Source organism: Malaclemys terrapin, chromosome 13 (assembly GCF_027887155.1).
Source record: "Malaclemys terrapin pileata isolate rMalTer1 chromosome 13, rMalTer1.hap1, whole genome shotgun sequence".
Lineage (NCBI taxonomy): Eukaryota > Metazoa > Chordata > Testudines > Emydidae > Malaclemys > Malaclemys terrapin.
In genome coordinates, this window is record NC_071517.1 from 12,458,058 (window position 1) to 12,485,815 (window position 27,758).

The following is a 27,758-nucleotide window of genomic DNA, read 5'->3' on the forward strand; positions in this document are numbered from 1 at the left end:
TGGTATAATAATTTTTACAAGATCACATGAGGGTTGAAATTTTAGCTGCAGATCTTAATTGTGGCTGAGAACAGGTCTGAAAACATGGACTCCTTAGTTTCTATTCCAGCAGTTAATTCCTTCCATAGTTTGGGCAAGTAACTTCAAGTTTGATTAAGATCTGCAGAGTAACCATATAAAAGGGAAATCGTGGATTCTGTACTTATTTCTGTGACTTCTACAATCAAATTATATTAAAAATATACATTAAAAGCATTAAGGTTGCAAAGTCAAACAGTCAAAAAATAGGAAATAGTTGTTCTCTTGTGCATATGTATTTAATTACATGATCATATAATATGCTTTCCATAGGATCCCTGCCTCATCCAGTGCATACTTCAAATGGTTAGTCATATGATAATTATCATATAATGTGTGGCCGCATGTTTTATTTACCACATACCAGCCAAATACTGCAATGAATAGTTTTTTTTTTTTTAGGTTCCTCATGGGCTTTTCTACTGTGCTCATCACTATAATATCTGAGTGCTTTACAGATATTAAGTAAATTATTTTCACAACACTCCTGCAAGGTGTCTGGTTGTGGTGATACTCCCATTCTGCAGCTGAGGAATTGAGACACAAAGAAACAAAGTAAAAGAGATCACTAATTTTGAATGCCCAGCTTGAGATACTTGGAACTTAATAATTTTTTTTTAAGAGTACTTAGCATTTTGTCAGCACTTCATATGTTCAAGATGCAGCTCCCATCAACTTGGGCTACGTTGTGATCCTCCACTCTTCTGCAAATCAGGTCCCTCAAGTTGTATATCTGGAAATTGAGAAACATGATTTGATTTAATATGCCCAGCATCACGTAGCAACTCTGTGGCAGAGCAAGGAAAGAATCCTGTTCTCTAGGATTAATTTAATTGCCTTAACCACAACAATATCCTTTCCCTTCTTGTATTTATCAGCCTTATTTACTATACTATACGCTGTCTGCTGCAAATAAGGCAGAGGATATATAGACAACTGCCTTATTTACTCCACAACTGATTCATTTTCCTGAGCACCATCCATCCTCTGCACTAATTGAAGCAGAGTCCTGGAGACAATAGAATGTGATCATATAACTACAGACTGTATCATAACACACACGCACTAGGGGGTCTTGTTAAGGTTTCAAAAGGAATCTGAATTTTAGCATGTTATAACTTCTGAAGGCTTGAATTTTCAATCTTAATGCTTTTAACATAATAAAAATCTTGCAGAACCATACTGACTTCCTCATGTGTTGGAAGAGGGACCACAGCACAGATGACTACAACTTCATCCAGTGGAGTAACTGGTAGCAATACTAAGGGCTTGTCTACGCTACCGCGTGGGGTCGATCTAAGATACACAACTTCAGCTACGTGAATAGCATAGCTGAAGTCGATGTACTTAGATCTACGTACTGCGGTGTCTTCACTGTGGTAAGTCGACAGCTGACGTTCTCCCGTCTACTCCGCTTACGCTTCTCGTTCCGGTGTAGTACCGGAGTCGACGGGAGAGTGATTTATCACGTCTATACTAGATGCAATAAATTGATCGCGCTGGATTGATCGCTGCCCACTGATCCTGTGGATAATGTAGACGAGTCCTCAGTCATATCTATATAGACCAGCCACTATAGGAGGCTGAGATGTTTCTTTTGCCAGTGGATTTCAGTTATTTGCTTGACAGCAGAGGAATGTTGGGACTTTTCTTTTGTATTATATGGGCGAGTCCACTCTAGTGTTTAAAGACCCTGGTGTCCCTACCTTCTTATGTTCCATTCTCCCTGCTCCTTTCCACCTCTGCACCTCTTCCCTCTAACCCAGGGGTCGGCAACCTTTCAGAAGTGGTGTGCCAAGTCTTCATTTATTCACTCTAATTTAAGGTTTCGCGTCCCAGTAATACATTTTAACGTTTTTAGAAGGACTCTTTCTGTAAGTCTATACATAAAACAATAGTTTGGTTATATATTAAAGTAAATAAGGTTTTTAAAATGTTTAAGAAGTTTCATTTAAAATTAAAGTAAAACGCAGAGCCTCCCGGACCAGTGGCCAGGACCCGGGCAGTGAGAGTGCCACTGAAAATCAGCTCGCGTGCCACCTTCAGCACGTGTGCCATAGGTTGCCTACCCCTGCTCTAGCGTGTCCATCCCTCTGCTTCTCACTGCTATGTATTCCTACTTCTTTCTACTTTCTGGGCACCAGCAGGAAGCATTGGGAGCATAGGAGACAGTCTCCCCGCTCTCAGTTCTGGGTCCACAGTATCTTGTGGCTGTAGAGAGAAATGACAAGTAAAATAGTGCTCAGCCCTTTCAGAACTGCACTGGAGCATGTCCAGTGCAGACGGAATCTTCTGAGATTTTTACATTTACCCTCTAGTAAATATGTACTGAGCATGGGCAAATGACTGTTTGCAGAGGCTTATAACTTGGTGAAATGTAGATGGATTTTTCCAATGGACAGCGAAACGCACCTTTCTGAATTTCAATCATAAAGGTGCTAGTGTTTCTTAACAAAATGGTTGTAAGAATTTAACACTGGCAAACTGTATTTTTCCCTAGCCTCATTGTCAGAAATGACTGAGTTGTTTTTGCTGAAATTTTCAAGGAATTTTAGGCTGAGGCAGACACATGCATGGAAAATTTTAGTCTGAACAGTTAGTTTGGCATAGTTATAAATGACTGAAAACTATTTTATAATGGAAAGTATTAGACAACCTCAACTATAGGACTTTCTGCTAGCTTTGCCTATATTGTGACTAGTTTGCAAGTAAAATATTTGTCCGGTCAGCCTGCAAACTCAACTTTCAATCGGAAAGCCCCAAACTGTTATTTCTAGCTCTTACATCACCAATAAAGATTTTTCAATTGAAACATGAAGCAGTCCACGGCCTGGGTTTCAGATGCTATACTGACACCCTTAATTACTGAATGTGGGAGAAGCTTTACTCAGAGTTCCCCTTGTATGTCGTTGGATTCTGTGGAGGATAGAAATCTTTGTTTTGTCCTTTGGGCAAGTGGGCTCTCCCATGCTCAGTTATGGAGGCTTTTGGAATAAGGAGGAATCAATTTGTGGTGTGGTTGATCTTCGAATTCACTGAGTAGGTGGGAAAAGCAGCTGTGCTTCTTGGGAACAGTGGAACATTCTGTGACAGTAGTGATCGTGATGGGATATTGGACCTACTTTCTGGCAGCTGCCTCCACCTATGGAACTTCTTCCCACCAAAGCCCAACACAAGTACAAATCTTAGTGGCTTTAAGACCGAAAGACTCATCTTTCTGCCATAGTTTTCTCAGTGATGATCGTAATATAAGCTGTTTTGCTGAAGAGAGTGAAAGAAAAGGTACCAAATAGAACCCATATTTGCTTAACTTGTTGGATCTTATAGTTATTGTGGTATAAATACCGAGATAGGCTATCTGTCAACAGGAATAGATGCTGAAAACATCTGGTCCCCTTTACTCTAAAAGCTTGTGTACACACAGAAATTGCACCCATTTGGGCCTAAATCTGTTAAGTTAAACTAGTTTGTGTGTGTGTGGACTCTCATCGCTTAAAAATGGTGTTATCAGTTTAGTTTACACCTGTAAATTTACAGGCACAAGCTAAATGAGTACAAGGCCTAGTCTACACCTAAACTTAGATTGACCTTGCTTCATTGCTCAGGGATTTGAAAAATTTGAGACACTGTATGACATAGGTTGACTTAAACCCCACTGTAGATGCACGTAGGTTGATAGAAGAAGTCTTCCGTTGACCTAGCTGCTGCCTCTCAAGAGGGTGGATTTACTATAGTGACAGAAAAGCCCCTTCTGTCACGGTAGTAAATGTGTACTATAGCTGTAGCACTTGTAGTTTAGACATACCCTCAGGGCTGGTCTTCGCTGGGGGAGATCAATGCTGCTGCAATGGATGCAGAAGGGATTGATTTAGTGGGTCTAGTGAAGACCCACTAAATCAATGGCAGAGTGTTCTCCAGTCGACCCAGGTCTCGGAGAAGAGTGAGGGAAGTTGACTGGAGAGCGACTCCTGTCGATGCAGTGCAGTGAAGACACTGGGGTAAGTCGACCTAAGTTATGTCAACTCCAGCTACGTTGTTTCACATAGCTGGAGTAGCGTAACTTATGTTGAGTGAAGACAAGCCCTCAGTGACCATGCACAGTTGTACTGGTTTAATTAAATCAGTATAAAATCAGATCATTGTTTGGTCTGCACTTAAGGGTTAGGTCAGTACAGCTATATTGGTCAGGGGTGTGGGGAAAAAAACACATGCTTGACTGACATGTGCCAACCTAACTCCCAACATAGACACAGCTGTATTGACAGAAGAATGCTTCTGTTGATGTAGCTACCATCCTTTGGGGAGGTCATGTTCCAGTACTGGTGGAAAAACACCTTCGTCAGTGTAGGCTGTCTACACTACGAGGTTATGCTGTTATAACCAAGCAACATAGTCTGGTATAGTCTCCGTAGTATAGGACCCATTTGACCCTAAGACGTATTGGTACAGCTTTGGGTGTGTACACACCAGGTCTAAGTACAATAATGTTCTAAATACAAGAAATAATTCCAAACAAAATATAAAAATTCGTGATTGCTCACTGGTGGAGGGGAGGGGGGAAAACTTATGGCTTATGTATCTTCATCATTGTTAATTTTCAAAACCGATGAAGGTGGCAATAACCTAAAACTGTTTTGATACTTACAAATCATGCTTGCTTAAGTGATATTTCCAGTGATACATTTTCATATTTAAACTCTAATTTAATTTAATGTTTACACTGAGGCTGCCTTGATCTCCAATCAATGACTAAATACTGGAATTTTAGGCAATAACACTGTTCCCTAATTGCTCATAACAGTTAAATTAATAGGACTGCATATAGTATATTGCGGTATTAAAAGCTCTTGCTTTTTGTACTGGAAGACTTTCTACAGCTAACACTTCATGTGAATTTAAGAGCCTAGATTTTGTGGGGTACAATTTCTTATTAGAATGCATGTATTCATAAACCCTGAGAGCTGCTGGTTTAGAACACAAACCTCATGAAGCAAATATCACATTGCCTAGTTCTGTAGAAAATTGATTAAACTCCATTGTGCAACAAAGTAACTGCAAAACGCCTGGGTCTTCAGAACATTCTTGTTGAGCACTAACTTAAAAAAAAAATAAGTTTCGGTCTAGAATTGCAGCAATAGAAGCTGAAGTCGTCTTTGCAATATATTGGGTCACAGTTAGTTACAGGGCAATTTTCTCCCTGCCTGTCCTATCCATTGTCTTGACAGTGTAACCTACCCTGGAGGAACCAACCCCGTAGTGCAGTGAGGTAGTTAGTGCCATGCCATTCAACTCTTGAACTGTTGCCAAGTCTGGTACTAGTGGGCCTACCTGGAATGGCTTTGTGGTTTGATCCCCCACTGTCTCTAAGAAATTAATGAAAACCACCTACTAACTTCACATAAATTGCAAAACTGGACATGGCCAAACTCTGGATATTACTCACTTGAACTTGAGCAAGGCATTCAACCTGTATTAAAAAAAATAGTTCTATAGGACCAGAAAAGGATGAGGATCCAGCCGACACGGTCTTATAGCATAACTTTATCAACTTAAAATGTTTTCTAGAAAAACCTTGTTTTTTGTTTCAATATCAATCCTTTATTTGAGACAACAGGCTGGCCTGTTTAATGTAGTTGTTGACTTACTGCACCCAGTGGCATTGATTCTTCGTCTGTATTCTGTGGAAATCGATAGCCCACTAGATGGAGCAGAGCTCCAGTTAGAGAGCTCTTCATAGGAGTCAGTCACGTTACAGAACTGGAGACACAAATGTAGTAGAAAATCAGACCAACATAATGGATCAATGTGCTTTACACTCTACTCATGTGAAGCCTATTAATAAAACTAATTAAGGGGGGGGAAGGTTTTAAAGTTAACCAGTATTAATCATAAATATTACTTGACCAATATCAGAACTGACTTATTTCCCAGGGGAAAGTTAACAATAAAAGATTTAGCTGCTGCCCAGGCCTGATAAGCTACAGATTTGTTGAGGATCTCTAGTTAAATTTTAGACTGCCTTCTAAATGTTGCTTATCAAAAAAACTTCACTTGCTGTAGTTGAGTTACTTACAGCAAAGGGTGTGTAAGATTTTAAATGTCTTTCTGGATTTTACATTACGGCTTGTTATGGTAACCTGGCTTCTTTTATAAAGTTAATGTACTGTAGTTTTAGCATCACTGTTCTCCTGGTATTGAGCTCTTTTAGAAACAACATTTTGTATCGTGATTCCATTCTTCACTCTGTTTCCCACCCTACCCCCCCATTAGTGTTATCCCTGCTTCTGCCCTCTACCTTGTCCTTTTTTCACCCTATAGTCATTGTCAGGATGCTCCATTACTTTTGGATGTAGGTTGGCTAAACAATGTGGTAGATTCAAGTTGTTCTGGCAGAAATTGTCTTTGCCTGTGTCTTGAGTCTAGCTCAGCGGGCTTCAATTCTTGGGCATGGGGGGATCTTAGAGTGCTACTGTTATATCAACATTAAATGAAAATAACATGGATTTTAGATGACAGCTTATTTAAAAAATTTCCCTGTTTGTCAAGTTTAAGGATTTTCAGTGATAGTTTCTACTCAATCAAATTGGGAACTTAGTGGGACTTAAAGCAATATTAATGGACACATTACTGTCTAAAGGTAATGGATGTCTGTTCATTTTATGGGATTCTGCAAGCAAAAAACTGAATATATGCACATTGCTATTTACTCTAGTTTCTCAGGAAACAAATATTTCTGTAATCTTGAAAGTCTAAATCAGCATATTGTCAATTTTAAAAACTTTAACTGCAGTGTAGAACAAGTATTAAATGTGAACTATTTGAAGGTGGTTAACCTCTTGCCAAGGAACTGAGTTTACTGTTTGTCTTAAACAGTATGTTTTACCGTCAGATTCTGTCTAGCTTTCTTATTGCTCTGTAGTTAAACGCTTGTGTTGAGCCAGTTTAGTTTTTCCCTGCCAAGGTTGGGATGGTCAGCCTATCAAGTAGTCACTAAAGAACGTGTGTTCTGTATCTTTTAAAGTTGGTGTGAGACATGCTGTTAGGGAATCAGTTGAAGGAAGACTTTCCAAGGAGAACCTTCAGAATGGGCTTAAGTGTCATGCAAGTAAGGCCCACTAATAAATGGGATCTCTTTGCCCTGCCTACACAGCAGGAGCTGATAATTCCTCTTGAGGAGGCATCTGATCAGTTGGATTTGGCTTTCTAGCAGGTTTGTTTCTCTTTCTCCCCCTTAGGCTAATCAGCAGTTTGAGGCAGAGGACAACAAACAGATGGAGGGTGTTCCAAACTTGGCAAAAGCCATCAAACTTGGGAGGTAAGCTCTGATTTTTGATCAGGCAGGGCAGGCAACTTTTATTGCCTAATCCTTCATACTTGTTCTCAGGATGGAGGTGGAAGTTGCAAATGCTTCACCTCAGTTTCCCTTAATACTTAATTTCCTGTTTTGAGGCTTGACTGGTTCAGTTTGAGATGAACTGGATAAGTTAAATCAAGGAGGCTTAGGTTTCCATATGGAGTACTGGTATTTCAGATCTTTGGATACTGTTTCACTGTGTGCTGTATATCAGATTGCAGATGGGCCTTGAGCGTATGTTAAAGTGAACATTTTCTCTCATGGAAGCTTTATTTTTCCAATGGAATCTGTTTTCTTTTCAGTCTAGTGTTCTGACTTTTTGAATATTTACAACTTGGTTTACATACTATATTCAAAGCTGACTAATATTTGTATAGATGCAGAACTTCATTGAGGATTTAGAGCTCTGTATAAAACTGAATTGTCTACACAACAAATTAGTTAAAAAAAATTACTTCCTTAAATTGATCAATGAGGATTCTTCCACTGTTCAGGATAGTATTTTTCAATGTGTAAAACACCATTTAAATGAACTAGGTAAGGTGTTATTTAGTAGGTGTGTATTGTACCTGGAAAGATTGAACTTTTAGAATCTACTCTGCACTGTTGCAAAATCAATATTGAACTTGTAATGTGCTATGACAAATTGGGCTATAGTGAATTTGGAGGGCATTCAATTAACTTCACTAATGCTAATTTTTTCTGAAATTGAGATTGGTGATATGCAAGATCTGAGAAACTAGACTTCAATCTATGCTGAATATTAAACAATAGAAGTAATTGAAGTAAAGGACTGTTTCTTTGTGGTTAGATACAGATTAAGTCTAACGAAAGTTGCTCAATTCTTGATGCTCTGGCTGTCTTAAATGGCAGCAGATAATGATCTTGCCAAGTCATCTTCTTAAAATACATGTGAATGTAATTATAAATAAGTCTAACTGTTAGACCTCTCCCTTCATCTGAATAGTTATATTTGGCTAATAGGAAAATTGAGAATGGATTTGTTTTGTGCAATTTAAGTATTTATTTCAATGAAAGGACCAAAACAAGTTGTTTTTAATCTCTGCTTGAAATTTTCTGTAGGCTTCCTTGACCCCACCATCCTTGTGGTGATATCTTTTAAATATTTTTCTAGCCAGAAATAGGGGTCTGAGATATTGGATTGCAAAAGGAACTTTTTCAGTTGCTTTACAATCATTTCTTTAATATAATCTCAAATTTCTACCCTTTTTTGTTTTTAAATCCCTTTCCTGTCCCAACTGGCACTATAGTTAGCCTACCCCCAACACTGTGCTTTGCTGCACTTAGTGGTTGTGAAGTAGCGTAGACTAAAATGAATGTTACCTGGGCGATTTCAGACTTCTACTCTGCTCCATGTGCAAGCTGAGCAAAATGAAAATGAGGCAACCTTCAGACTTAAATTTGTTGCGCTGGTGGTATTCTTGCCAGTCTAAAGGGCTTTGTGAACTGCCATCTAGCCTATTGCTGTGGTGATGTCCTGTTTCTCTTGGGAATAGAAGACCCATTTGTAAGCCCATATTAATTGCTAAGCTTTTATGTTTCTTTTTTGGACCAGGTTCTGATACCCTTACTCAGTATCTTAGAGTTTTATACGGTTGTTTATCAGTGTTGTATCTGAGCATCATCTGTGTAAAATTTGATAGCAATAATGAAGTCCCTAAAGGATTCAATGGAGTATCTGATTCTCCCTTTTTAAGTAAAATATCTTGGGATTTGGGGGTGTTTTGAGTTTTGTTTTGCTTCATTGGCTTCTTTTACAGGGTTGTTGGTTTGTGGGAGCGGGGTGAGTTGTGTCTGAGTAGATGGGATTGTGGGTGTTGTCATTCTTGCTATAATGAAAAGGCTTTTTTCTATTTAAAAAGGGGCGGGGGGAAATGTTGCAGTGTTGGCTAAAAGATGGACAGGTTCCTTTACTCATTCCAGGGTTTGCCCATTTTTCTTCCCATGGCAAGGGTTGTGTGCTCCCATTCTCTCCCCCCTCCCCCCCCGGGACTGTGCGCACACCGTCATTTGTCCCCTCTCTCCCCCCCTCCCCCATTTTTTCTTTCTGTTTGGGTGATAAGTCATTCAGGACATCAAAATGTTAAACTTTAATGGGAGGATGGACTGAAATGAGGTGGGAGTATTGTTATGCTGGAATGTTATGCAGGTTTTTTTGACCTATAGACAATTGCAGAGGTGCTTGAGGCTATGATGAAAAGCTGGCAGGAGCTTCATATCTCTCATTTTTTCCTCTTCTGGTTTCCAGTTTTTCCCCAAAATCAATAGGGTTTTGGCCATTGATGCCTAGAACTTTCCATGAAATTCTGTAATTGATCAGATATGGCATTCAAAAGTTATTTTATTACAGACAGAAAAATGCCATCAAGTTGAGTGTAAGGCTGTCACAAGCTTGACCAGCAAAGCCCAGGATGAAATGCGTGAGCAGGAGACTAGACATTCAGTTGTAGGCATCTTGCTGAGGAAAGAACTCCAGAGGAGATGAGACTAAACCAGAGTTAGACATTTTGGTCACATTGCAGGGCCTTCCTCTAAGAAAATGTTCCCATCACAAATAGAATGGTTATGAAATAAATCTGTGTGGGTGTGCACCCTGGGTCTTTAAAGCTATGGTGACAGTTTCATTAGATGCAGGCACTAATTATGGAGCTGCTGTTCTTGTTAGAATAGGCCCAATGAAGGAGGCAAATAGCCTAATTTGGGGTAGTGCTAAGACACCATCAGTGATCTTAAATTATTAACCACAGTAAATTGTGGAAAGCAGATTTTACTGCTGATATCATTTAGGTAGACTGTTGTGATCAAAATGAAGCGTTGGGAATTAATCTCATGGTTTAACTGTAAAGTCATAGTCTGTAGTCATTTAAATGTGGTATGTGTTTAGGTCACCTCTAGTGAATTCTGGAGGATCATTATGAGCCAGTACTAGTTAAGACATATAAGTCAGAGGACTTAAACTTGTATCAGTGTGTTTTTCTGTGCTAATCCCCAGCTGTGACTGCAGTGAATATAATCTTCTACTCACCAGCACTGGAAAGCAAAATTTTAAATCCAAGCCATCATTAGTTAATATTTAGCATTATCTAGGTCCTGATGCTATTTCAGTGTACTTGGAAACTGTTTCTAAGGAAGGGAACAGGTCTCCCATAACATGAAGCCAATTAGCAATGCTATTTGCACTTCCTGATTTCCAAACTGCTTGCTTGGACTGAGGCAATTTTTGAGCACCTGAAAAATTTGGTTGAGGGCAAAAGGGAATGACCATAAGACCTTTCCTCTTAAAAGTCCTAAGTCTGCTGATTTGACAAATGTGTCCTACGTATTAGTGACAGGAAAAACTAAGGTGAGCCAGCCTTCCTTGTTTTAAATATTTCTACAGTATCTTTCCATCTGACCAAGGCATAGTTAACTTAGATTGTAAACTGATACACTGTAGTCCGGCTGTACTAGAAGATAATAGTCCATATAGTCTGATAGAGTAGGCAAAAGTTGGCTTTTCAAATAAAATCGGTTGTTTTTCTCTGGATACTTATCCAAAGCTTCCATGCACTTATCTTCTCTCCCTGAGTGTTCAGAATGGACATTGCCTCTGACTGACAAATTTGAGTCGTCTTATCTGCTTTACTCTACAGTGCATTGATAATTTCTTTAGAAACGCACAGCTAAGTATCTTGCATCCTATATCAAGCCTTTCAAAATTAATGTTCATGTATTTATTGCTATATTTGCATTTTAAGGATATATCCTTAATTGCTGCTAAGTTCATTTTAGAGTTCTTGTTCAGCCTGCCATTATGTGGATTAGATTTTTTTACTGTATTGTAAGATTGGTTCATAGGGGTGTATATATATATATGGGATACTTTTGAGCAGTATGATATGTATAGCTAGAGTGCAAAAGGTCTTGTCAAATATCTTAATGTTCTTAGAAGAGGAAGATGAGATTAGAGAGTAATGTTGATCAAAGTGGACAGACAGTTGTAGGTTATGGTTACATCTTTTGAATCTATTCAGTTTGAACATTTTAAAACTAGTATCTATATAAAGTAACTATATAAAGTATATCCTAGGTGCAAATGTAGAAAATGTGGGGCAGTAAAAAATGGTGCATTGAGAAATATTGAGGACAGGAGCACGCTGGCAATAGTAGAAATGCACAGATTGCGGAGAAAATATTGGCATAGGTCTTGTGATACTGTGGTGTTTGGCACTGAGTCTATAGCTGCAGACAGATTGGTAACTGTATTGTAAATCATCTTGAGGGGTTTAAACAGGGCAAGTGGAAGAAGAGGACCTCAACTGGAAAATATGGAGCACTTGCCTAAATCAAAAGAATACATAATGTAATATTCTCGCACGTTCCACAAGCAGAAAGTTAGAGTTGACAAACTTGTAATGGCAGGGGTAAAATGCTCCACAGCTGAACAAAAGGGGAAAAACAAGACTTTAGGTAAGGCCTTGAATAAACTAATTGCAAAACAGGGCAAAGTAGACACCAAAATAAACAGATAGCTGTTGTCACTAATAGCTTATATTGAAATGACATGAGTGAACACCGCAGAAGGCCATGACAGACCATTTTGGTTGGAAAAAGGATTTTCTAAGAACCTTCCTAACGCCGTACTGAATATTAGAATTACATTTTTTGTTATGTGAAAGTTAGTGTGAGAATTCCAGTTACAGTTGAGTTAGGAGCTGAAAGTGTTAAAACCAAGGGTAACCTTGGCTTTATCTACTGAGAGCTGTAGATGATCCTGTACTGGTACAGTACTTTGTTACTTTTCAGATTGGGACAGAAAACATACTTGTTTTACTTCTAGCCCATTTCTAAGTTGAGGGGAGCAGCTGATCAATTTGGTATATCTTTGACATACCAATAGCATGCAGATTTAAAATACTCCTTTTTTAAAATACTTTGCATTTTGAAAGGTAGCCATAAGGTTTTTAAAAAATAAATAAAAACAACCAACAACAACCAACCAGCATTTTAATTGTGAGAGCTAATTCTAACATGGGCCCAGCTGTTCAGAATTCTACTTCTTATACTAAAAATGTAGTGCAAAGAGAGCATTGAGTTTATAAACTATTTGGAAGAGAAATGTGGTATAGGGATACCATAACCTTGGAGATAACTTGGTCTAAGGCCAGGTCTACACTACAGACCTACATCGGTGTAACTTAATTCGCTCGGGTATGAAAAAGCCCACCCCACGAGTGACCTAAGTTATACCAACCTAAGTGCCAGTGTGGACAGCACTATGTCAGTGGGAGAGGGACATAGCTACCGCTGCTTGGGGAGGTGGAATAATTATGCCAACGGGGGATAGGGTGACCAGACATCCCGATTTTATCGGGACCGTCCCGATATTTCCTTGTTTGTCCCGCGTCCCGACCGACATGCGGTCGGGACAACCGGACAAACAAGGAAATGCCCCGGAGCCTAGAGCCCGGAAGTGCTCGCACCCCCCCCGCCCCGACTCCGCCCCCTCCTCCCCCGATTGGCTCCCTCCCCGAATCCCCGCCTCTTCCCCGGGCTCACCATTCCCCCTCCCTCCGCAAGCGCTGGAGGGAGGCCCGGGAGACTCAGGGGAAGCGCGGGGCCGGGGTGAGTAACAGTCCGGCCTGGCCCCGAGCAGGCAGGACTCAGTTCGGTGGTTGGGAGAGGAGGGGGGCGGCCCGCGGGGCCAGGCGGCGGCTGTTGTTGTCCCCTCGGGCAGCGGGACGCGGGAGCAGCCGCTGCTGCAGCTCCCACTGCCGCGGGGGAGGAAGCGGCCATGGCGCTCCGCGGCTGCGGCGCCCCCGAACCCCCCGAGCCGGGGCCTGCTGCAGGGACCCAGCAGCGCGCACGCTGGGCCCAGCCCCTGGCCAGGTGCGTCTGGGCTGCTGCCCAGCTGGTGCTATCCCGCGGCGGCCCGGGGCGGAGGCATCGGCAGCCCAGCCCCGTTCGTTCCCCTGCGGGACCCGAGCGGAACGGGGGGGCTGGGGCCTGCTGCCCCCACTCCGGGGCCGCCGCGGGATAGCACCAGCTGGGCAGCAGCCCAGACGCGACTGGCCAGGGGCTGGGCTGGGCGCAGCGTACGCGCTGCTGGGTCCCCGCAGCAGGCCCCGGCTCGGGGGTTCGGGGGCGCCAGAGCCGCAGCCGCGGAGCGCCATGGCCGCTTCCTCCCCCGCGGCAGTGGGAACTGCAGCAGCGGCTGCTCCCGAGTCCCGCTGCCCGGGGGGGAGAACAGCCACCGCCTGGCCCCGCGGGCCGCCCCCCTCCTCGCCCTACCACCCAACTGAGTCCTGCCTGCAAGGGACCAGGCCGGGCTCTCACTCACCCCGGCCCCGCGCTTCCCCTGAGTCTCCCGGGCCTCCCTCCAGTGCTTGCGGAGGAAGGGGTTTTTTTTGGCCCCGCCCCCCGCCACGCCCCCCCACGTTACCCCCCCCCCCCCCATGTCCCGATATTTGTCTTTGGTGATCTGGTCACCCTAACGGGGGAGCTCTCGCTGATCTCGGGGGTGGAGGGATAGCTCAGTGGTTTGAGCATTGGCCTGCTAAACCCAGGGTTGTGAGTTCAATCCTTGAGGGGGCCACTTGGGGATCTGGGGCAAAATCAGTACTTGGTCCTGCTAGTGAAGGCAGGGGGCTGGACTCGATGACCTTTCAAGGTCCCTTCCAGTTCTAGGAGATGGGATATCTCCATAAATTAAATTAAATTAAAAATCAGCATAGAGCATCTGCACTAACAGTGCTACATCGGTACAACTGGGCCCCAATAGTGATTCTACTGTAGTGTCTTCACTAAAGTGCTACAGCGGTGCTGCTGTAGCATATGTGAAGACAAGCCATAACCAAAAAAACCTATCATCTTTAATCTTGTAAATGAAGACTGCACTGATGGCTAAAAAATTTTCTAAGTTGTGTTTTAAAAAACTTAATTTCAGTACATTTGTCTTCAAATGTAAGCATTCAAAGAAAAATGAAAAGTTTAGTTTTGCATCAACAGGACCATTACTTTAATATACAATGGAGTGCAGGGTTGAACTCTTAAATGTAAGAACTTCAGTTATGGCATGTGGAATACTGTAAGTTATTGCCAAATTATTAATACTTTAGATCACTGTAATATAGAGTATCTGCTTAATATTTGCTCTGCTTCAGCCATTTAAAACTTTTCAGTGGAGAAATATAGGCTTGATTTAGGCCTGTGAGTTGGCAGCCTGTTTATGTAGAAGAAAAGTTTTCTAGATTCCAAGGCTAGAAGTTACCATTGTGATCATCTTGTGTGACTTCCTATTGGTAATGCCAATAGATAGCTTGCAGTTCTCTTCATAGATGTGACCTCTGAATGCAAGATTAACAGTATAGCATGTGATAGGGTCTCTGTTGCTTCCTACTTTCTCTTGTTATGCATGTGTGAAAAGATCTGAACTGGTAGAACTAATATAAACAATTTTATACTGGACAAATTTAACTGGGAATCTGATGATTTAATAGTCGTAACTTGTCGGTGAAAAATGTGTTTCAACTCCATATGGCTATTTGCAACCTTTAGGGGAAGGAGTGTGCTTTCTTTAGCTGTAGAAGGGGGAGTGAGAAAGATTTAAGAAGGACAATAATAGAGTTGAATTTCCTCAACTCCATTAAGTGCCCTCTTGCTGCTTGATATCCATCAATTGGAATACCCTGACCTCTGGAGTGACAATTTTGGTCTCTGGAAATCAGACTTTCAGTAGCTGGTATTGAGTCTTCTTGGGTTAACCTTAATTAATTTTTTTTTCAGTTAGCAGACTTGAGGAGAGGGAGGCAGAACTGAAGAAAGAATACAATGCACTTCATTCAAGACATACAGAGGTAGGTATCTAAATACTCTTAATTCATTTTGATATAAAATATTTACACCATGTGTCAACTTAAGCTTCCTGTGTACAGCAGTTAATGCCAAAGTGGAAATTTTTTAGCCATTCTAGCTTGCTAAGTAGTGTACACAAAATTCTGTTTCTGGATTTTGACATTTTTGTTGCCAACATCCATTGTACACAGGCTCCATTTGGCATTTAGTTTTTATTTGCCATATATGTTTGAGTGTACATAAGTTTTCCACAACACTTTCCTTGTACAAAACTGTCAATTATATCGACACTTCTCTCATATTCAGGCCTTGTTGAAACATGAGCATCCTCAGTAGTTCCCATGCACCAAAACGATTTTTCAAAGCAAATGTAATGAGCTGCAAACAAATAAATAAAAAGGTAACATAATCCGCTTATTTCTGGTGTTCTGACTGCTTTTTCCACAATGCCAGTGGTTCCACTTTCTTCCTTGAGAGTTCATTTACCCTAGGAAATCAACTTAGTGCTGACAACCATTGTCTGAAGAGAGTTTCCCTTCATTCTTTCTCTCAACTGTTAATAGTAACTGCTACTTGAGACGGAACAAAATTGTTCTCAGCGTGGTCTGTTCTTGCAGTTGAACAGTTATAAACCATGTGAAAGAGGCTTGTTACTGAACGACTGTTAGCAAAGGGTCATCTTCTTAGTGCAGGCAGGGATCCTAGCTGGCCCAGTGTTCATGTGTATGTGGGAATATTTCAGTCTAATAAAACTTTAATTTGAGTACATTTAATTAACTAAATTTGCTATGTTATTCTGGTATTGAGAGAATCTTACTTGTTGGTCCTCTTATTTTCTGATTCCAGCCCTTTTACTGCTCCTGTTCTTTCTTAGCTCTCCAGCAGTAGTAAATACTTAGTCTTTCAAAGTGAGAGCAGTTCTGTTCTGGCCTTTTCAACTAAAAATATTGTGCCTTGAAACATGACATTTGATTATGTGTAACATTAGCGCAGTTTTCATCTATATGAATGTGTTAGGTGGCGTATGAGGCATCACAACACTGACAATGAGTAACAGAAAGGGAACGAAAGCTTCACAGGAGCTGGAACCATGATGTTTATGGGCTTTCAAACAGTACAAAACAAGATCTCGACTATGTTTAAAAAAAGTCCAAATTTTAAAAATAAAATTCAATTATGTTAGGGTTCTAAAGATTTTACCGAAATTTTTTATTAATTTTAAAAGTTTAGGATAAAATTTTCAGACGTGCCTAAGGCCCATATTTTTAAGGGTATGCAGGCATTGCAATGCTGTCTGCAGATATAGATTCCTAAGTTCCTAAATCTCTTTTGAAAATGAGATTTATGCTCCTAAATCAGTTGGGGATTGCAACACTGAGCATAGCAATGCCTAACTACCTTTAAAATTTGGCCCTAGTCTCATTTTCACAAATGATTTAGGCACTTAGCAGCCCAAGTTCCATTGGCTTTCATTTAGAATTAAGCTCCTAAATGCCTAAAGTCACTTTTGAAAATGTTACCCTTAGTCTGTTCTGTAGCTGTTAATTAACCTGTTTTTTAATGTGGAAATTTGAGCCTACAAGTTGTGCACAAAATTTTGAAGTATGTATGATCAAATATAGTATCCTTGAAACTGTATTTTCAGAAATCCATGTTTATTATTCTAAATATACGTTTACACTATTGTAGTGTATAAATGTTAATATAGCTCTTGTCTATTGTAGTAGGCTATAAATGTATGTAGACTTCCATAAAATATTTTTCCCAAAGAAAAATATTTTGTTTAATGCAGAAAAATAACACCCCTAAATGAGACTTAGTTGAACTTAAAATTGTGAAACAGGAGAAATTGGAACACTACAGGGTAGGTAACTGTTTCTGCCACTAGTTTAGTTTAGCAAAGCTTAGAGCAGGGGTAGGCAACCTATGGCACGCGTGCCAAAGACAGCACGCAAGCTGATTTTCAGTGGCACTCACACTGCCTGGGTCCTGGCCACCAGTCTGGGGGGCTCTGCATTTTAATTTAATTTTAAATGAAGCTTCTTAAACATTTTAAAAACCTATTTACTTTACATACAACAATAGTTTAGTTATATATTACAAACTTTTAGAAAGAGACCTTCTAAAAACATGAAAATGTATTACTGGCAAGCAAAAACTTAAATTAGAGTGAATAAATGAAGACTCGGCACACCACTTCTGAAAGGTTGCTGACCCCTGGCTTAGAGCATAATGGCTTGAGACCCTAAACTATAATAGTAGTTTGAATTTATATTGTATATTTAATGTAAGGATCTCTGTGCTTTTAAGAATTAGCCTCACAGTACTGAGGTAGACTTGACATACATTTAGTAGACAGGAAAATAGAGAGTGAGTACCCAGTCCTTGTATTATACATCCAAAACCGCTCATTGAAATCCTGAAGCCGACCAAAAAAAAAAAAGGAAGAGAACCAGAAAGAACCAACCAGGAGGGAAATAGCTGTAGAGAGGAAAAATCAAGACAGGACTGAATGGCTTCTTCGTGGGGATGAGAAAGTAAAGGAAATAAGAGGCTTAACAGGAAAAAAAAAATAGACTAGAAGAGGTGACTTAAGACAGAGCACTGTGGGATCCCATGATGTGGGTTTTGGGAAGTTTTTGTAGCTTCTGAAGTTAAGGGTATGTGAGGAATGCAGAATTATGCCCAGAGGATAGTCAGTGGTACAGCTAAGACTAGTATCTACAAGTCTTAATTTCTCCTTTCGTATTGTTACGAGTAGGCCAGACTATCCTTCTGAACAGATTGTGTAGACGTCATTGCCTGTTTTTCTGGTTCTGAATAGAAGTTGTCTCCCAGACAGAACCGGAACTTTGATATCTGTTGAGCTGCTGAATTTGAGTTGTAAATTTCTGAACAAATCCTTGGAAATGAACTTCACATCAAAACCAGTTAAATGTCAAATTTTGGCTCGTCTTTTGCTGTCCACAACAGTTTTGTCACATTACTGCCCATTTGTGAATATTCCAAGGCTATTCCAGGCTCTGGAGTCGATTGTAGTGGCCACAGACCCTTCTTCATGTCTTAATCCCCTATGCCCTGTCCCTTCTGCATGTCTTTCCTCCTGCCCTCCTCCCCCATCCCCAATCAAAACTTGTCCCCTTCTGCCCTGTCCCTTTTAACCTATTCTTGTCATGTCTCTCATTGGCCTCCAGTCTTTCCCCTCCCCATACTGGCTCTCAGTCTTCATCTACAGGCTCCTCAAGCAGTCTGTCTTCCACTGCCTCTCACCCAGCTCCTTGACCCAGTCTCTTTGCCCAGCCAGTCCCAGTTCGCTTTCCCGCTCCTTGTCAGATCTGTCTCCTGTTTCTCCCACACTGATTCCTGCTTTGGCCAGTCCGTGTCCCCTCTTCCCAAAGCTTCTGGTCTGATGCCCAACCAATACCCACTTACCCTCTCCTGCCTCTCCGTTCAGTCTTTTTGCTCAGCCAGCTCTAGTCCCCATCAATTTGTAGTCAGTTTCTCTTCCATCCCCTTCTAGGCCAATATCCTGCCTCCTTCCCTTCCCCCGCAGTTCAGTACTTCCTTTGCGTTTTGAGTCAGATGGCTGCCTAGGTGCCAGCAGGGTGTCATTGAGAGGGTAAAGGCAGGAGATACAGGCTCCCTGCTCTCAGCCTGGCCCCACTCTGGGAATAGAGTATGCTCTGTGGGGATGGTGCATGCTTCTTTTATCCAGCACTAGGAGCTGAGGGTCTGGAGCATGCTCATTGAGCATGGATTCTTCAGGAATTTAGCTGTTAAACTCTAGCACTTCTCTACTTGAGTATATGTGAACTGATATTTTTTCAGAGGCCAGATTTGGGTGGAACAGTAAAAGGTACATCCCTGACACAGACACCACCTCTGCTCCAAAGCACAGGAGTGCTGCAGAGTCTTAGTAAAGATTATCAGGATTATTTTTAACATTGCAGTTTTTTCCCCTTGGTTTCATTCTTGGATACAGCTGAACTGTTTTGGCTGAAACTTTCTAAAAAATTTAAGACTAAGGCAGACCCATGGTATAGAAAAATTCAGCCCAAATGGTTAGTTTGGTAAAGTTATAAGCAATTGAAAACAGGGTTTTGTAATGGGAAGTGACAAACAAGCTTAATAGGAGGTGCAACCAGCCCTGCCTATAAGATATATGTGGTATATTTAAAAAAATGTTCAGACTTTGAATCACTTTCTTGCAGTCCTTTGTGTTGCTTGTTTAAATTGTGAACTCTCTGGACCAGAGACCATGTCTCTTTGTATTGGTACAGTACTTAGCACAATGGGCCCTGATCCTGACTGGGGCCTCCAGACATTACCATAATAGAAATTAATATAAAGGTTTAAGTTTTTCTTCATTTATAAGAGAGATCAACAAATGTGTATAATCAATTTAACTTGATTTAATGAACTCTAACAGAATGTTTGGAATATCTTGTTTTTTATATAGACTTTCTTCCAAAACGGACAACAAGCTATGCAGGTTCGGTTTATTCAAATAATTTACTAAACATTTCTACAATTTAAAATGCACTCTTTTGGGTGGGGAAAGTTGTTTCCTTAGATTTTATTATCACTGCGGTGACTATCTTCTACCACAAAGGAAAAGGACTTAATGCAGCTCGTTCTTGTCCCATGCCCTTCGTCACAATTCTTCCTCAGTTTTTACTCTGGGCATTCCGTTTCCTGTGCTGTGCTTTTTGACTGATTGCTCTAGCCTACTCCTTTCCAGTCACTTTCACTTAGGTGTCACTCCATGTTCCCCTCCTTTCTTTGCCTTGGCTTTCTCTTTTTAGTAACTTCTCACAACCTAATACTCCCCAGACCCTTTATAAAAATCGTACGTGACATTTGCCAAACTGCACATTTTCATTCTGTGTTGTATGTTTCAGAGTAGCAGCCGTGTTAGTCTGTATCCGCAAAAAGAACAGGAGTACTTGTGGCACCTTAGAGACTAACAAATTTAAAGAATATAAATAATATAAATATAAAGAAGCAGGTGAGGTATGAAAAGAAGTTATACCAAGCAAGGTATACACCGTATGAGAGAGCCTGTTCCAAACAGCTTAGAGGCTAAATACACACAACAGACAAGGGGTGGAGAGAAACACATACAACTCAAAAAGAACAGGAGTACTTGTGGCACCTTAGAAACTAAAATTTATTAGAGCATAAGCTTTCGTGGACTACAGCCCACTTCTTCGGATGCATATAGAGTGGAACATATATTGAGGAGATTTATATACACACATACTGAGAGCATGAACAGGTGGGAGTTGTCTTACCAACTCTGAGAGGCCAATTAAGTAAGAGAGAAAAACTTTTGTGATTATCATGTTTGGAACAGGCTCTCTCATACGGTGTATACTTTGCTTGGTATAATGGGCTTGGACCTCTAGGCATTACTGCAATACACATAATAGTGGAGGAAATAACAGGGTACTAATTTGTAGTCTCTTAATTTGTAGGGTTTTCTAGTACCATTACAGGGTCACCAAGGAATCTTGGAAAACATGAACTTCTTTTCATACCTCACCTGCTTCTTTATATTGCGGCTCATAGGTGTTCTTGTCATGTCAGTATAAGACCGAGTCCATCTTCACCTGTCCTATTCACATGTATTTTTTTATTTTGTTTAAAGAATCATGATGGAGTTGGATTCAAACTGAGAGAAACCAGATAGAACGAAAAGAGAGTGATATCAGATTTTCTCCCTTGAATTTTCTCCATTTTCTTATTGTCTAACCCCTTCACTACCCTTCCTAGTGTTTCAGTTCTGCTCTGGTAACCTCATTGTTCATTTAGTGTAAAATTATTTGGATAACATCACTCTACAGATTGAATGTAGTTTTGAAGTTGCCTTCAAGGGTCTGTAGCATGAAATCAAACCTCTGATTCAGCTGAGTGATTTCACCACAATATTTGCTTGAGGAACTTATCTTCTACTCATCTCTCTAAATAAGAATAGTTTTCTTCTTTCTTTAATCAACTTCATCTTTGTCTTTGCAAGTAATAATCCTTGATGCTTACTGAAATAACAATTGATTTTTCCTGTCAGTTGATCAAATAATGAAAGGAGCGTTTGAAGCTTGTAGTATTAGCTCTGACAGCTGTCTAAACCACGAGTTCTCAAACTTCATTGCACCGTGACCCCTTTCTGACAACAAAAAAAATAAAATAAAAAAAAAATCACTACACGACTTCAAGAAGGGGGACCGAAGCCTGAGCCAGCCCGATCCCTGCCACCCTGGGTGGGGAGGTCAAAGCTCCATTGTCCTGGGGGGTTGAGAGAGCCAAAGCTGAAGGGCTCAGCCCCAGGCAGGAGGTCTGTAATCTCGGCCCCACTTCCCAAGGATGATGCCCTCAGGCTTCGGCCCCAGATAGTGGGGCTTGGGCTTTGGCTTCATCACCTGGCCCCAGCCCTGGCAACCCCATTAAAACAGGGTCGTGACCCACTTTGTGGTCCTGACCCACAGTTTGAGAACCGCCGATCTAAACCATGCGACTGTCCTCTGCCTTTTACTGTTTGTTGATTCCCCTTGCCCTTTTTTCTCTTGCTCTCCTCATCCCACTTTTTAGTGTATCAGGCTTGTCTAGGTTTTTTCCTATCTTTCATTCACTGGTGTGTTCTCGTATCCTTTCCTCTTTTTGACATTACGGCTCAAAGCAGAAATAATTCTGCAGCAGACTGAAATATACTGTCAATATTCTACTAAATTTCTCTCTGCTGCTAATGCATAGAGTACAGTAGACTTGTCAGTGCAATGCATGAACCAGAACAGAGAAGAGGGATGCTGGGGAACTTAAGGAATGATAGATTTAAATATTTTTAGAGTTCGTGACTACACAATCTACTACTTCAGGGGTTCTCAAACTTTGCTGCACCGCAACCCTCTTCTGACAGAAAAAAAAAAAAAATTACTACATGATCCCAGGAGGGGGGACTGAAGCCTGAGCCCACCCGAGCCCCGACCCCCTCACGGGGGAGGGGGAGGGCCAAAGCCCCAGGGGGGCCTGTAACCTAAGCTCCAGCACCCAGGGCTGAAGCCTTTGGGGCTTCAGCTTCGGCCCCGATGGTGGGGTTCAGGCACCAAGCTCCAACAAGTCTAATACCAGTCCTGGCAACCCCATTAAAATGGGGTCGCGACCCACAATTTGAGAACTGCTGTACTACTTCATTCACCTGCATTTCTATGTAAATAGGAAATCTAACCTTTCAGGCTTGCAATAGCATTTGTAAGTAAGGTCTGATGACACTAATAGCTGTAATCAACAAAGAAAAGGATATTCCTGTACTGAAGTAAGGATATTCCTGTACTGAAAAGTCAAGCCACAAAGACCGCTTTCTCCTTACCTCTTGTGTGGGAAGCTGGGAAGGAAAAACTTGTGTGAACAAACAGCTGAAGAAACGTCTCAAAATTTGTAATTCGCTTGGACAAAAGTGGCGTGCTATAAATGATGTATAGTTAAGATGGTTTGATAGCAATTCCCAAATACCTTCCCTGTTTATAAGGAAACATTTCTTTAGAAAACATAGAGGTACTGTACAGGATATATATATATTTTTTCCCCTGACAGTGAGTATTGGCTTAGTTTAATGAAGCATAATTGGGCCGTGTAAATTTGTCACTGTTTCTGTCTGATAAAATGTGACCGAACAGTGAGCATTTCTTTAGCATTTGGAATATACTTTGTCAAGCTCATTCAGATAAACAAATATCCTGAACAGTCCTAGTGCCAGGAGGATGGCTAGCATAGAAGAAATGCAGAGAACTTTTTAGTTACAAATTTGGCAAAGCAGAGTTATACCAATCATATGTATCTAATTGAAATAAAACTCTATACTTATTTCCCAAAAAGTGTTCCAAATAAGATTTAAATGACCTTGTGTTATAATATTTCTGAATATTAATTTTAATGTAATGTATACATAATGGGCTTAGTGCCTTGGAATGTTACCATAGCCGCGATCCGCGTCATCTTATTTAATTGGCATACATCTGTGCAGAAATCATTGTTAATGGGAAGAATGCTTTTAATTTAAATTCAGATAAGATTTCTGCTCAATGGGTGCATAACTTTTAGCATTAGAGTGCAGACTATGCTTAGAAGAACATCCTTGTGACAGGATGCAGAAATCTCTTAAATTTCTGCTAAAATAGAAATGCCAGATTAAAGTGGATTATCTGGGACACAGGAATATTGCAGACTGGAAGGAGTACATGCAGTATATGAAGGAAATGGAGCTGCTCTGTAATATATGAATACTGTATACTATATGTTAACCAGCTTACTGGGATGTTTATTGTAGGACTATGTTGGTTAGGGATTTTAAGGAAAACAAGCAGGCAGAGAAGAGTCAGCTCAAGATAAAACACTTTAGCAAACACTTCATGGTTGTATGATGGGACAATGACAGTTACTGACTCTGAGGAGTCTGGCTCAACCTTGTGCTGAGCCTGCAGGACTGGCTGTGTCCAGAAGGGCCAAAGCCTGGGAACTGGCAAGCATAAAGAGACTTGGCTGTGTTAAGAGGGATTCTATCAAGAGAGGAGAGGTAACTGTTAGGACAGGGAGCTGACTGACACACACATCTGCTGGGGAAGTCTGAAGAAATTAGACCTGCCTGAATTATCAGGGGATGATTCTGGTCAGTGCTATTATTGGAAAACTTGAAGAAGACTTAACCCCTTCTTGAAGATCTGCTCAAATGGTGCACCTGACCACAAAATCATGACCAGAATGAGCAGCCTGTTATCTATTAAAACAGTATGGCTGGCTTCATTTGGACAACTGGACCTGGTCAAGAATGTTCATGGGATCTGGAGACAGGATGCTGAGCTAACAATACTAGGAAGTCATGAGGAATTGAATAGAATCTGGAGTGCAACTCTTACAAAAAGAAGGGATAACGAGAGGTGAAGGAAGGCAAAAGTTTCTACTGATGTTTTAAAGATGAAATGTCTAATGCGAGACTTCTGTAACACTTAAAGAGTAATCTGTTACATCTCAAACATAATGCTGAGGAGGGAGTCGTTGCCTCTAGTCAGATCCACTCTTAAAATAAACACAGGAAGTGTAGAAAACTTGAGGAGTTAGAATTTTTTTTTTTTAAGATGATGGAGGGGGGAGGAGTAATCTCAGAAGAATATCAGAACTCCTAGAGAAAACACTAAGAGGTTGATAGCAGTGGGCTGGGTTAATGCAGGATTTCCTGGAGAAACACAGGAAGGGTTCTCTGACCTGCAAGAATAGTTTATTTAATGGTTTAATCTTGATAGTGTATGTTGGCTTGCTTATTTTTCAATAAACTTGTAGGGTGCTTGTTTTTTTAAGTGAATGACTTTTCTGCTAGTCTCCAGCATACAAAGACACTATGAGGAAACAAATCTATTAGTGACAAGGAGACAGGCAACCTTTGGTCAGGATGACTAATCTTGGATTATTCCAGTGACTTTGAAGGATTCTTATTCAAACTTGTGCAGCATAGGAGCATTTCTATAATGTAATTTCCTAATGAGATGCTAATGAATAACTTACAAATATTTGATTAAAAAATGGTAATGGTGAATAAAGGATCATAATGTCAGTGTGACAGGATATATTGAACCATTTAGCCCTGTAAATATAACCTCCTAGCCTATATATGTAGATCAGTGATCACCAACCGTATGTCATTGATCCTAGAGCCTCTGCCAGTCAATCACAATCTCTGGCCGCTAAAAGTCAGGAAGCACAGCAGAACTAAGGCAGGCTCCCTGCCTGCCCTGGCCCCACTCCACTCCCGGAAGCGGCCAGTACACCCCCCACAGCCCTTGAGGGAGCGGGGTCTCCGTGTGCTGCTCCTGCCTGCAAGCACCACCCCCACAGCTCCCATTGGCTGAAAATGGGGAACTGCAGCCAATGGGAGCTGCAGGGACGTGCTTGCAGGCAGGAGCAGCACGTGGAGCCACGTGCCCCCCGTCCTCCTGCAGGGGTGCGTTGGCCACTTCCAGGAGCAGCATAGGGCCGGGGCAGGAAGGGAGCCTGCCTTAGCCCTGCTGCGCCCCTGACCGGGAGCCACCCAAGGTAAGTGCTGCCTGGTGGGAGCCCCCTCCCAGAGCCTGCATCCCATATGCCCTCCCACACCCCAACCCTTTGCCCCAGGCTCTGCCCAGAGCTTCTTCTCACACTCCAAACCCCTTGGCCACAGCACAGAGCCTGCACCCCCCCAAACCCCAACCTCCTGCCCCAGCCTGGTGAAAGTGAGCGAGGGTCGGGGAGACAGAGTGATGGAGAGTGAGCGCCGGAGGGGGTGGGGTGTGTGTGAATGGAGTGATTCACTACTAATTCCTCCCTGTAGGTCAGAATCAAGTCTAAAATGACTCTTCCCCCTTATTTCCTCCACTTTCTTGGGGGAAAAGTTGTCCCCAGTACATTCCAAGAACATGTTGGAAACATTGTGTTTTGCTGTATTGCTTTTCCAACAGAAGTCTGGGTAGCTAAAGTCGTCCGTTACCCCCAGGTGTTTTGTATACTTCTGTTTGTTCTAGAAATGTCTCATCCACTTCCTCTCCTTGATTTGGTGGACTACAGTAGCCATACCATGATATCACCCCTGTTTTTTACCCCCTTTTATCTTTACACAGAGACTCTTAACTGGTCTGCTTCTGACCTCCTTTTGCACCTCAGAACGAGTATGCACATTCTTGATGTATAATGCAACACCACCTCCATTTTTAGGCTTCCTGTCTTTCCTGAACAAGTTATACCCCTCTATACCAATATTCCAGTCATGAGTCTGGAATATCCCACCAAGTCTCTGGCACCAATTAACTCAAAATTTAGCTAATGTACTAATAGTTCCAGTTCTTCCTGTTTGTTCCCCATACTCCTTCTATATTTGTATAGACATCCAAGATGTGGATCAGATTTCCCCCACTGATTTCCCTCTTGTTGCTCGAATGACCCTAAAGTAATTTTCCATGTGACGACCCCCCCACACACACACCTCCATCTAGCTTTTTGTTAAGGTCATATTTTTATGCTTACCTGCGAGCTCTTGTCATCTGCTCCCTTTGAACTTAGTTTAAAGCCCTCCTCACTGGATTGCCAAGTTGGTGCGTGAAGATGCTCTTCCTCTTCTTGGTGAAGTGCACTTCTTGTCTTCCCAGCAGATGTTCTTTTCTGAACAACATCCCATGGTCTTGGGCCTGACCTGGTAAATTTACTAAGGCTATATTATAAATGCAATCAGAACCATATTGTACAGAAGGCTTGAATGTCTATGGTCTCTTGGTATTTTAAAATCGTCAAGGATTATAAGTGGAGGAAGATAGCTAAAGCAAGTTTTGTAAGGACCAGGGGCAGGGTGCGCCTGCAACAAATGTGATTTGATGATGTGGCTGACTGGCTGGACAGGATGTAGTATGGTACACTTCTCAGGTGTGCATGAAAAATGTGGAGGAAGATTGCTGGTCAGTGACTCGTGTGATGTATTTACTGTTCGTTTTGATGTGACTGTGGTGCTTTGCACAATGATGGTTATGATGAAGCATTAACGTTATAAAATCTGCCATTATATACTATTGTAGTTTTAATGCCTGTTTTCAATTATGACCATTATCATTTAAACAAATTTCTTAAAATTGACTGCTCGATCATTACTACTCTAATCTCACTCAGCCTTATGCCTCATGCTCCTGATTGGCTTGATAGATTCATAAAACCCTATTGTGTTCCAGTGTAACAGCACACATGCTATTGAAGATTAAGCATTGTTCTAAATGACTGTGAAATGCTAGCTAGAATAGCATGACTTAATAATGAAAACCTTAAGGATAAAATAAGATAAATCTTAAAAGGATCAGAAAAAAAATTCTAACTACTGTACTCACAAGCTTAAAATTGAAATGTACTGCCTTTTGTGGGTCCTGTGGCACCTTTAAGACTAACCGAAGTATTGGGAGCATAAGCTTTTGTGGGTAAGAACCTCACTTCTTCAGACTTCTGTTAGTCTTAAAGGTGCCACAGGACCCTCTGTTGCTTTTTACAGATTCAGACTAACACGGCTACCCCTCTGATACTTGCCTTTTGTGATGTCTTATTTCTTCCTCATTTTGCAGGTACAAAACTTGTTCCTGTGGAGTGGAGGAGGGAAGGGAAAGTATGTATGCAAAATTATGAGGAAATGGTAACAGAAGGAAGGGGTTGATCAAATTTTAGCCAAATTAGGTATTGATAATGCGCCCATCAGTTTATGGTGGGTACTACCTAAGATACCAACCAGCCAATGTTCCTTTATTTTTTTTAGGTCAAAATCTAGACCCAGCATATCCTAGATATGATCAGATTTTAATGAACTAGTAAGGGTTCTGGTTATTGGCTTATATTTATCCAAGGTGTGAAATAATTGTTACAAATAATGCAACTCTGTCTTTTTACAGAAGGCTACTTAAAAACACATAAAATGGGTTAATAGTAC

The 27,758-nt window shown here is 41.2% G+C and overlaps 1 protein-coding gene across 3 annotated transcripts in view; it reads left to right on the plus strand.

Annotated features, from left to right (window-relative positions):
* SPAG9 (sperm associated antigen 9) overlaps positions 1-27,758 on the plus strand; it is a 107,147-nt gene that overhangs the window by 16,570 nt on the left and 62,819 nt on the right. For all 3 annotated transcript variants that reach the window (XM_054046713.1, XM_054046712.1, XM_054046714.1), the window contains exon 3: positions 15,218-15,288. In XM_054046713.1, coding sequence (XP_053902688.1) covers positions 15,218-15,288 — 71 coding nt within the window. The remainder of the gene's footprint in view (positions 1-15,217; positions 15,289-27,758) is intronic.